Raw genomic sequence first — 12,458 nt, 5'->3', positions numbered from 1 at the left:
TTTTCATAAAAACCCATAGTATAATGAGCCCAGTTTTCAGGCACTGGCATCTAAAGAGTTATTTCTCAATGTGTGAGCCTACTTTGAAACTCTAGTAAACCTGAGAGCTTTTCCAAGAGCTTGAATACCACTCTTTTGGTCTTTTAAGCCAGTTGGTTAGCTGCTACTTAGCCATGCTTGAGTGAATCTGAAAAGTAAACATATGAAAACTAGGTCCAGACTCTGTACCTCTCTGGCTGACTACAGTTTTTTCAAATGTACAATATATTCTCGCAGCAATCATTGCAGCAATCTAAGTCAGGGATACAGAGCTATGATAGGCATAGTGAGAGTACCAGAACACATAGAATCCTAGAATCATTAGGGTTGGAAAAGACCTCCAAGACCATCTGGTCCAACCATCCCCCTACCACCAATGTCACCCACTAAACCTTATCCCTAAGCACCACATCCAGCCTTTCCTTGAACACACCCAGGGATAGTGACTCCACCACTTCCCTAGGCAACCCATTCCAGTGCCTGACTACTCTTTCTGAGAAGAAATGTCTCCTCATTTCTAACCTAAACCTCCCCTGGTGTAACTTGAAGCTATTCCCTCTAGTCCTATCGCTAGTTACCTGTGAGAAGAGGCTGACCCCCAGCACCCCACACCTTCCTTTCAGGTAGCTGTAGAGCGCAATAAGGTCTCCCCTGAGCCTCCTCTTCTCCGACTAAACAACCCCAGTTCCCTCAGCTGCTTCTCACAGGACTTGTGTTCCAGGCCCTTCACCAGCTTCGTAGCCCTTCTCTGAACACGCCCCAGGACCTCGATGTCCTTCTTGTACTGGGGGACCCCAAACTGAACACAGTACTTGAGGTGCGAGCTCACCAGAGCAGAGTACAGGGGGATGATCACCTTCCTGGTCCTGCTGGCTACACTATTCCTGATACAAGCCAGGATGCTGTTGGCCTTCTTGGCCACCTGGGCACACTACTGGCTCATGTTCAGGTGAGCATCGACCAACACCCCCAGATCCTTTTCCTCTGCACAGCTTTCAATCCACACTGCCCCAAGCCTGTAGCGCTGCATGGGGTTGTTGTGGCCAAAGTGCAGGACCTGGCACTTAGCTATGTTGAACCTCATCCCGTCTGCCTCTGCCCATCAATCCAACCTGTCCAGGTCATTCTGCAGGGTCTTCCTACCCTCCGGCAGATTGACACTTTCCCCCAACTTGGTGTTGTCTTCAAACTTACTGCAGGTGCACTCAATTCCCTCATCCAAATCATCAGTAAAGATATTAAAGAGGATGGGCCCCAACACCGACCCCTGGGGAACACCACTGGTGGCCGGTCGCCAGCTAGATTTCATTCTGTTCACCACCACCCTCTGGGCCAAGCCATCCAGCCATTTTTTAACCCAGCAAAGAGTGTACCTGTCCAAGCCATGGGCTGCCAGCTTCTCCAGGAGAATACTATGGGAGACCGTGTCAAAGGTCTTGCTGAAGTCTAGGTAGACTACAAGAACAGCCTTTACCTCATCCACCAGGTGGGTCACCTGGTCATAGAAGGAGACGAGGTTGGTCAGGCAGGACTTGCTTTTCAAGAACCCTTTCTGGCTGGGTCTGATCCCCCAGTAGTCACGCATACATTGCGTGATTGCATTCAAGATGACCTGTTCCATCACTTTTCCTGGCACCGAGGTCAGGCTGACAGGCCTGTAGTTCCCTGGTTCCTCCTTATGACCCTTCTTATAGATGGGCATCTCATTAGCAAGTCTCTAGTCATCCGGGACCTCTCCGGATGACCAAGACCGCTGATAGATGATAGAAAGCAGCCCAGCAATCGCATCCACCAGCTCCCATCTGGCCCCATGGACTTGTGACAGTCCAGGTGGAGCAGCAGGTCTCTTAGCTGTTTCCACATGAACTGGAAACAAGTTCAGGGGGACACCCCCAAACAAGGGGGTTTCTTCTGCTCCTTATCCCAGACTTCCAGGTCAGGAGGCTGAGTACCCCGAGGATAAGTGGTCTAGCTAATTTAAAAACAGAATAATTTTATCTTTTACGTTTCCAAATTTGAGCCTGATGAAAATGGCAGAACAATAGAAAGGAAACAAGATTGGTTAATCCAAAGCATCTAATACAACAACATCCTTCTTATACTACTGTGAAGAAAACGCCACACTTCAGTTGGCAGTAAGCATCCCCCTGCTGCATGTTTTTGGACTTGGAAGGAAGTTGGTGTGCATTTCTGTCTATATTCATAAAAAGTGCATTTTTCTAGGGATCTATGTTAGTAAATATAGCACTTAAAGCGTATCTACTGCAGAAGGGCTGAGTTTCTCTGGCTGTTTGAAGCCCTTAAGCCAGTTCTACTCGAGGATACTGTTTTTAGATACGCTCTGGGTTCCTCAGCTCAGTTCCACTAATGTAAGATTCGATGTGGTAAAAATACAGTTTTGTCATTAGCCACACCAATTCCATTACATCAGTTAAAGTGTTTGGTTTTAATAACTACATCCCAGGGCTAGATTTAAACAGCTAAGTGTTGAATTAGATGCTTAACTTCAGAGACTTGCTTTGGACATACTGCTCTTTAATCCTCCGTCTCTTAAAGGAAGAAGAATGAATAAAGCATTGATTTTTCCTGCTAACAGTAGTGCAAAAATGCTTAAAATGCAGTGATTTTTTCACTTGAAAAATTATTGGCAAGAGTTACCATAGTTCTGTTTCTTCAGATGGGCTTTTAAGTTTTTCTTCAATTATTTTTCCTTGTTTCCTCTTCTACTTACCAAGGCAAACACCATTTTTTTCCATGCCTGTTCTTCTATGACAGCTTATGAGAAGTTATGCGACATTAAATCTCAGAAATATTTTTGAATATTACAGCACTACAGCTTTGCAGATAACATGTCTTCTTTTAAAGCTTTCCTTTCTTTTCCAAAGGTTTTCTAGACTGGGTACCTAAGAAAATGCAACGGGTAGGATGTGTTGAGCTGCTGAACACAGTCCAGAGACGGGTACAGCCAAGGCTTCATATTTTTGGACACATCCATGAAGGTTAGAAAACATTTCTTTCTGTATATATACTTAAAAACCACAACCACAGAAGCTGTCTGCTTTAACCAGTATTTTTAAAATTGAATGTTTGAACTGAAGTACTTCAGGAATCCAGATACTTATTTAGCTGCATATATACAGATGAAATTGGCTGATACTTGCCTTTCAATATTTGTATTTCAGCTTCTCTTTCAGTTTCTACATCTATAAATTAGGGTGATGCTTCCTTCACAGTGAGGATTACTGTGAATTTTAAAATAACACAAGTCCAGTAGTTGCAGAAAGGGGCTAAATATTAGAATTGATGGATTGTATTTTCCTCTGCTGAATCTCTGTGATTTAGGATAATTCCTGAAAGCTCTTTGTGTCTCAGTTTCTTGTTGTTGTTGTTGTTTGTTTGTTTGTTTTGTGTGTTTTTTTTCTTTTTTTTTTAATGGGTTAGAGTGATTTGTGGGGTGCTTCTGGGGCTTAATCTTTAAGATTGGACAATAAGGTTGTCTCTCCTTGTCAGTGCCTATTTAAAACCAAGAGGGATGTCACTTCTGACATGCGTAGAAGTGCAAGATGCTTATCCATGTATTTATTTGCTTTGGCAGGGGAAACATTTTGTAGCCAGACAAAACAAGGTGGTTCTCTTGACTATTTGAGTTTTAACTGGAAAAAATGAGTCCCCTTCACATAATTCAGTAAATGGTGACAAACGTGATCCACTGAAGTCAGGGACTGCAGGAGTTCATCTCCAAGTTAAGGGAAAGGTAGACACAGTCAGCTACAGGGATGTCTCTCCTGTATGCATTCCATGGCAGCGAGACTTCAAGCACACCCCCACCAAGAGAAAACACTGGGCTCTGCAGAAATGTACCCATCAGCACGTAAGCATGTATTATCAGCTGCTTAGTTCTTGGCAATGTTAACTTACTGGCAGGAAGAGGTGCTCCACAACTGCCAGCTTTCTGCTTCTGGGACTGCTCCAGACTTTGATATAGGATATCTGTGGGTTCTCAGCAGTGTAGAAATGAACAAATGGAAAAAATGGAGTAGCTGGCACTCAGATACTTCTGTTTCTATGAAGAACCATTACCCTTCCTAAAAAATCCCACTCTGACTTGCTGCTTGGCATTTTCACACTGCTAAGTTAAGGGTGACATTGGTTAGAGGTGTGCTGCTGTAAAATCAATGGAGAAGACATTAATATCTTTATTTTAGAGGATAAGGATGAAGTCCTCTTTGTGTGTCTCATCTGTGGTGACTTATTAATGTGCAGGTAATGTCCAAAGTGCTGTTAAAAGCACAGAGTAAACAAACAGTGCATAGGCAGTACTTTTTCCTAACATTTTCATGTTACAACAGGCTTTGAGAATTTGTACAAGAGAGCTGGTGAATACAGTTCAAACTCATTGTCTTATCAGAAATCATAGGCCAAGTAAGTTGCAGGGGATGTAAGCAAAGAGTTAGTGAGTCATGAAGCTTCAGGCAGGTAAACAAAATCACATCTGCCAAGCCCAACTTTGGCTCCCAAGGGAAAAGAATGGCACCTCCATGGAATGGTAAATCATGTGAATTAATACAGTCGGCACCGAAGGTATCAGAACACAGGAACAAGGTACTCTTCTTGTAAACTATCGTAATTTAGAGAAAACAAATGGGGAGCTGCATAGCCTATTTTGCGGTGGGATGCTAAATCTCTGCAGAGGAGAATTCCCATTGCAGACAGGCTGTGCAAATGAAGCTTCTCTTTGTAGAGAGAATGCATGATTTGTACAGATGAGTTCCTCCCCTGACTGAGCATAGCTACATGTGCAGCAGTCATTTACTGGACATCCATGAGGACGAGATGCTTAGAAGAGATGTTTCTTCCCTATTCTCCCTCTGCACTTCTGTATCTGCCAAAAAATACCTCTACACATGGCCTTTCTGCTGATCAACCTTGGTGGTGACGAGCAGCATGGCTGGGATTCCAGCTAAAATACTGCTCTGCCAATTTCAGCCAGTGCTTGGCAGTAGGGGAAGAGTGAAAACTGTAGCATGATGAATCTTTCAGCAAAAAGAATGCATTAGCAAGCTGATTTTGTTCTCTGCAAATGTGTAGCTGAGGAGACAGAAAGTCCCAGCAGCAAAGCCGGCTGTCCTTGGTGCAGTTTGTGTTTTACACAGAACAATTGTTCTGTGGCAAACAGCACATGATTTAAAGAAATGTATGTGACAGGAACCTGACAGAGTTCTCTTCCCTCCCTACTTCCTAACTATAGTGTGGTTTTTCCATGGGGAGTCCAAGAGGCCCTGCATTATTCAGGGTATTTTAAGGAATGAAAAATAAAGCTATTTGGCTACTGGTTTCTTGTTTGTAAATTCTGCAAGTAACAATGCTTCTGTAAGACATGAAATTACACTTGGAAAACCTGGGATCCTAGGTACCTAGGATATGAATAGCTTTAACTCAGCGTAGCAATGTATATGTTTCTCTGTTAACTACATTATTAATAAGATTGAATTGTTGTACAAAAGCTTTCCACCAGGTGATTTCTCCAAAATCGTGTATGCATTTCAGATTGTGAATGCATTTCTTCATATTGAGCATAATACTTGCATTTATTTCGAGTGTCCAACATTAAGCTTTTAGTTTTAGTGTAATCAAGTTCATGTTTTTTTTCCTACTCATTCATGAAAAGATTTTGACAGTGGAGAGTGTGTCTAATTTTTCATAACACCATGGTAGTTAAAGGGCTTTTTCTTCACTTTTTCAAACATCATTTCACTGTATTTCTACAAACATTAGAACTGGAAGTTTGATTTCCTGCAGATTTAGCTCTGGAATTGTTTGGCTTGGGTGCCTAGCCACACATGAGGTGTAGTTACTGACTTCCCCCACTGGTGAGACATTCAGGAGGTGTTTTCTCCCATGGAAATGTTACAGTATCTTAGGATGTGAATTCACCTTGTCTGTCAGAGAATGCGTGACTAAAGTCTTTTTTCTCTGCCTGGGCAGGCATTTTAGAGTCTTTCCGTCAAGTTTGGTTGAAATTGGTCATCAAGTTCAAACACATGGGAAGTGGTTCCTTCAAATCCCAACCTGGTGCACATGCACACACCGTCCCCTTAGTCATGTCATCTTTTTTCTTCATTGGTTTCTTAAAAGATGTACAACATAGCACAGAGAAAAAAAGGTGGAAAAAGGAAAATAGCTCAAACGCTGGTGCATTGATGACCACAAATCTAAATGACGTACAGACATTTTTTTAGTGTTGAAATTTTCTAAGCTCTCTGTTCCCATCTCTTCCAAAACTGAGAAGGTTTTAAGAAAAAAGTTTTGCAAAGAAGAGTATTAGTGTTTCTAAGGAGGTTTGGGGAGCAGGCTGCCGGAGATTGTAGCCACTAGCCAGTGGGGGTCAGTTTTGGTTTTATGTGATTTAAAAGATGGCAGACTATTTTACTGTGGGAAAAAGATGGTATTCATCCTGGAGACCTTTAGATTTTGCAATAAGAAGAATTTTAAATGCATTCCAAGTAATATATGTGGCGCTCGTTGTTGTACGATAAGGTGATGATGAAGGTAAATAATAAAAAACAATTAATAAAGAGTGAATAATAGTAGTAACCAGAGCTTTTCTTTCTTCATAGGTTATGGTGTCATGGCTGATGGAACTACTACCTATGTGAATGCATCTGTGTGCACTGTGAATTACCAGCCACTAAATCCACCTATAGTTATTGACTTACCTACTCCAAGGAACACATGATTATAATAAAGGATTTAATGTTGTGCCCAATACATTAGCAACTTTATATTGCTGGCTGAGAATCCCAATAAGGAACTATTCAACAAAGCAAAAACCTTCTTTTTTTTCCTGCTATCTCTTCACAGATAAATTCAAGTGGCAGAAACGGAAGACAAACACAGGCATTTTGGTGCCAGAAACAGATTAAAGACATATCGTCATTAAAATATTTGTGAACACAGCACAGTGAAATGCATTCCACATATATATACATACGCATATATATATCTCAAGTAGGGACTTATGTATATACCTTACATTATATTGGACTTACTAAAAGAACAATGTCTTTCAAGGGAGTGTTTCCTCAAGAAAGTTTGAAGTTTAAACGTAAGTGTTTAGACTAGGATTTCCTCATTTCAGATGTTTCCCAGTGAGCTCTTGATAGCTGGAATGTGATGGTAAAGATGTTTTCCCTTAGTTAACATGGCAAGTACAAAAGATAGTACATGAATGACCAGTCACAGGAGGAAAGCTATTATTTCAGGTCCTCCAGGTCTTGATTCTTTGCATCTATTCAAAACCAGTGCAGCAGAGGCCCCAATTCACTTTACTGAAATGAAGTTTTACTACATCTGGCATTACAGATAGTAAGGGAAATGGTGCATATTGCCGGCATGCTGTAAACAGCTCAAAATTCAAGAAGGGAGACTGTGTTAAGTGCAGTATAAACTCAGGAATTTGTAACCTGGCCTCGCCTGTGGAAAAAAATATATATATATATAAGTGGTTTTTCATATGCTAAGGCAATATGTGATTGTATGTAAAAAGCAAAAGCAAAAAAACAAAAACCAAACAACAACCTGATGTTCAGTAGTGATATTCTAAATAAAACCCACTGGGACTGTTTAAAATTGTTACTGGGACATGCAGCCAATGATGCAATTGCTGGTTTGAATTTGGCCCACGTCAGCTGTGATTAAATGTCATTGTGATCAGTTTGTCCTTTGGGAAACTGTATGGACTTAGAGGAGGGTGTCATCCCAAAGTGGAGTTTGGGCATTCATTTTCAGACATTTATGTAGTAGCATAAGTGCAATGAGTGACGAGTACTTGCCAATGGGTACAAAGCAAGAGTCCCCTCACAAAACCTGTCGTTCCCATGTGCCCGCTCAGAGACGCTGCTGAGAGAGGCCCGAGACAAAACCACTAACCCAGTTAAAATCCGTCTATTGTGTTGGGTGTTGGCATACCCAGGCAAAGCAGGAGATGTGGGAGCTGCTGGGGATGGCTGACACTAGTTGTTCCCCTGCAGCTTTCCTGCAGGTTAACAGAGGTGCTGAATCTGCTGGGATTTCAGTCCAGTCCGAGGTAGAAGCTCAAGAATTAACTAAAACCCACAAAAATACGTGCTTCAAATGTGTGCCACAACACATTTCTGCCTTGAACTAACAAACATCTCCATGCTCAAAGAGGAACCTTTTTGCCTTGATGGAGATAATGTAACTGATGTAACCTGAATATGGGCATTCTGAATTTGGGGCTGACTGCATCTGTATATTGATTTTGTTTCCACACATGAGGCAAATCATTGCACCATCAATACAGGGTTGTTCACAGGTCTGTGGGTAGCCCATACCTGCACACACGGTGGTTAGATGTGTGGGTTACTTTTTGCCTGATATATGGTCATTAAATGTGACCTTTGTGTAGCAGCTGAATGTACATTATATACATACACAGTCTTAAATATCTGTTCTGCAACCCCAGGCTTGCAGCCTCAACTCTAAGCAAAGTAGGCAGAAACACCACATTTTGCTGGCTTACCACGTGCAGCTGCACTTCTGACTGATGCTGGAAGCTGTGAAATTTGAACCCAGGTACTGACCCACTGACACCAGAAAACATGGCAAGCCACAGATCTGTCACTTCTTGGAGCTGTTGAGTGACTTGGATTTTCTTTTTGACTAATTTGCTTTTTTTTTTTTTCCTGAAACAAAAGCAAACAAAAACAACCAGTGGTATCCTGCAACTGTTTTGGATGTGCATAGTTTGCAGCACAAGAACAGTCTATCATGAATTCAGCCGGGTCTACTTTTTGTATAATCCATTGGTGTAGAAATTGCAAGATCAGCTCCTAAATCAGCAAGGACTGAAATTTTTAGTTTAATGTGAACTCCCAGCATCATTGGGAAGATGAAGAATAGCATGCAGTTAGAATAAAAGTGTCTTAGCTAGTCACAACTCAAGTGTTTTGAAACATATGTGGCAGGAAATTGGCTGTATGTTAAAGTCTGAAATGTTTACATTCACTCATGGCACTTACACTAAAATGTTAAAAGTGGGGAAAAGAGGTCCTTTTATTAGCCTCGACAAAATTTCTATGTCGACCATAAACTATTCTCTTAAAAATAATTTTGCCTAAGGTATCTTCAAAATACAGTGTATTTTTATGTGAAAAGGATATGAAAGCAGCTGTTACTTCAAAATATCATTTAAAGTACTCGAGGTATGAAAGATTAAAGGTTATTTAATCATTTTGGCATAACTTGATTGTTGTTGTAATTTTTGGTCAAGCATGTTAGACAAATAAAGTCTTAAAAGAAACAACATAAGGCCTCTTTATATCCACCTCGTACATTCAGCCCCGGTAACGGAGAATCTCTTCTCCAGATGTGGGAGCCAGCCTGGGGGTATTAAAGTTGGGGTATTGAGGTGGGGGTATTAAAGCTGTCATCACCGAGGGCTGTGGTTTAGTGGGGGGGGGGCAGCTGGCACAGGGGATGGGGTGTCCCGCAGGTGGCATGGCAATGCTTATTGCGGAAGTGACTGACAAGTGATGGGTCCTTGTCCTGCACCATCCACCAGCCTGGGGCTTTGTCATCTCCCTCAAAAGCTGCAGAGCAAACTGGATGGAGGGGACTGCTGAGAGGGGGAACCAGCAGCTGTTTGCTATAACTACAAAAGTTTGGCCAGATGTTTTTGTGATGCAGGGAAAAGCTTCTGAGTGAGTACTGCAGCAGAGCTGCGTGAAACAATTGAGAGCTGGGATGCTGTCCTTATCCAGAGAAGGACTATGAAGCTGGTGAAGGGCCTGGAACACAAGTCCTGTGAGAAGCAGCTGAGGGAACTGGGGTTGTTTAGTCTGGAGAAGAGGAGGCTCAGGGGAGACCTTATTGCGCTCTACAGCTGCCTGAAAGGAAGGTGTGGGGTGCTGGGGGTCAGCCTCTTCTCACAGGTAACTAGCGATAGGACTAGAGGGAATAGCTTCAAGTTACGCCAGGGGAGGTTTAGGTTAGAAATGAGGAGACATTCTTCTCAGAAAGAGTAGTCAGGCACTGGAATGGGTTGCCTAGGGAAGTGGTGGAGTCACTATCCCTGGGTGTGTTCAAGGAAAGGCTGGATGTGGTGCTTAGGGACAAGGTTTAGTGGGTGATATTGGTGGTAGGGGGATGGTTGGACCAGATGGTCTTGGAGGTCTTTTCCAACCTTAATGATTCTAGGATTCTATCTGGGGGATAGACAGATTGTGCACAGGGTTGAACCTGTACGAGCACAAACCTCACGGGATGTTAAATGAGGTGACATTTTTATTTTAGCTTTGTGGGCACTGTCAAGGGCCTGGGTTTTTTGCCTCCAATCTGATCTAACTCAGGTGAGTGAGGCCATGAAATGGAAGGTTTTCACAAGTGCAGTTTTGCAGTTGTCGACTCTATTTAAATTCAGGGACGATCTTTCAAGTCATTTCTCACCCCACCTCCCTATGGTTGACCTTCACTGATATTTATCCAGGTAGCATCACTCCCAAAGGTGTGCTGATACGTATCAGTAATACGTGCTTTCCCATTACTAGGCAGAATTGTTACCAAGATTAATTTCAGTTCATTCTGATGAATGGACTAGGAGAGCTATCACTGCATGCCAATGAAAAAAAGGTGAGATTATTTTTACCTCTCTCAGGCACATACGGCTGAGGATGTGAAACATTCCTTGGCTACAAGGAACGAGCAAACTGGGACTCAACACCCATTGAGCAGCTGCCTTTTCCTGTGCAGCACCCACCCACTGCAGATGCACCCCAGCCTAGGAAGCTGGATTTAGGGTGTCAAATGAAGCAGTTTGGTAGCACCTGAAGCCTGAGACCCCGAAAACTACTCCAACCTTCAAGGATGTTGCTGCAGGGAGCCAGCAAGTGACCTGTGAGGAGGGAAGGTGAAAAGCCCCACCTGGCTCAGCTGGGAAATGCATTGGCACAAACTGGGCAGGAGGCATCTCTGGGTCTCTGGCACTGCTGCAGCAGGGAGCTAGAGAGAATGGGGAGAGGTAGTTTGTCTTCTCCAGTCTCTTAGGTGCTTCATAAGAAAGAGGAACAAGCCATTCCTTAGAAGGCAATTTTTGGAATAATCTGCCCATGGGCATCTCTGCCCACCTCCATTTATTCTTGTTTGTATGAGAGTTTCTCTCTTAAAAACCTGTATTATTGCTCACTGCTAATGTAACTCACATATAGCAAACATAACTGCAAATGTTCTTTCAGGTACATCCCCATTCCCTTCTGGAAACTCTCTCTGCATCTGAGATTTTTAGAGATATTTTGGAACAGTGAGTTCCCCAGGTGATTATGCACAATGCAGTAGAACAACAGCATTTCGCTTATCCCTGTAAGAGTGCTGCCATTCAGCTTTATTGACTTTCCCTTTGTTCTCTTTTTATGTGAAAAGTGTAAGTAGGAGTGCTTATATGTACTTTCTTTGTGCCATTTGTTATTCTGTTTACTGCCATTATGTTGCTTTTTACTCACGTCATCTAGAAATTAAAATAATTTAAATTCTAGCTAGACTCCATTGCTAAGCCTTTTACTTTCCCATCCCAGAAAGGCTCCTCCCCTCTTGCTGATGTGTCCTCAGGGAGTTAAGAAGAGCCAGTGACTCCAGAGGACCTCTTGTCCCTGCGTACCAGAGCTTTGGGATACAGTTCTAGCTACATTCTCTCCTGATCCAATGCTGTTCTTCATTTGTTTGGGGTTTCTTGTTAATAATAGATATTTGCAACCCCACTGGAGGACTGTGGTGAGCTGCCTATGGCTTCAGCTGGGGTTTTCCTTCAAGAGGTGACAACCGATCCAGGCTCCCCTGGTTTCTACAAGCATCAGCCCTTCTTCCCAGGGTGCCCAGCCAATCATGTACCCACATGGGAATCCCTCCCTTTGTGTCTATGTAGGAATCGCTTTGTGGCCTTTCCCCTGCTTGCCCTGGCTTTGGCAGTGCCCTCTGCAGTCCTCATCTCCTCAGGCTGTGCCGGAGGGGACACCTAACCCCGGCACTGACAGCTGCGCAACATCTGACCATGTCTCATCCTGCTTTGTGCTGTTTTGTGGCTGGTCCCTCACCCATGCCCCTTCTGTGGCTGCCAATCACCTTCCTTTTGTCACCGACTCTTCTGCGTCCCACAGCCACTCTGTCTGTTCCCACTGCTGTGTCCCGCTCACAGCGGGGCTCCCCGAACAGCCCCCTGACCTGGGTGCCTCCACCTCAGATACATTTTTGGTCTGCTCAGGGGCCGGTGTGCATCCATACATGCAAAGAAGCAGAAATCAGCTGGGGGGATGACTGGTTTACCCCAGGGATGTGGCCTGGAAGAGGAGGGTCCTGCGTGCTCCTGTAGGCTGCAAGCTGAGGGCCATGCATGTTTGGATTTCTTGAAG

At 43.3% G+C, this 12,458-nt stretch overlaps 1 protein-coding gene across 5 annotated transcripts in view; it reads left to right on the top strand.

Moving 5' to 3' along the window:
• MPPED1 (metallophosphoesterase domain containing 1) overlaps positions 1-9,364 on the top strand; it is a 65,734-nt gene extending 56,370 nt beyond the window's left edge. For all 5 annotated transcript variants that reach the window (XM_083820020.1, XM_083820017.1, XM_083820021.1 and 2 more), the window contains exons 6-7: positions 2,925-3,038; positions 6,657-9,364. In XM_083820020.1, the coding sequence (XP_083676146.1) occupies positions 2,925-3,038; positions 6,657-6,775 (233 nt within the window). In that variant the 3' untranslated portion in view covers positions 6,776-9,364. The remainder of the gene's footprint in view (positions 1-2,924; positions 3,039-6,656) is intronic.
• Positions 9,365-12,458: the final 3,094 nt, after the last annotated feature.

The sequence above is a fragment of the Anser anser genome (genome assembly GCF_964211835.1).
Source record: "Anser anser genome assembly, chromosome: 1".
Taxonomy (NCBI): Eukaryota; Metazoa; Chordata; class Aves; order Anseriformes; family Anatidae; genus Anser; species Anser anser.
Note: the sequence above shows the minus strand (reverse complement) of the source record. Positions and strands in the feature narration are given on the sequence as shown.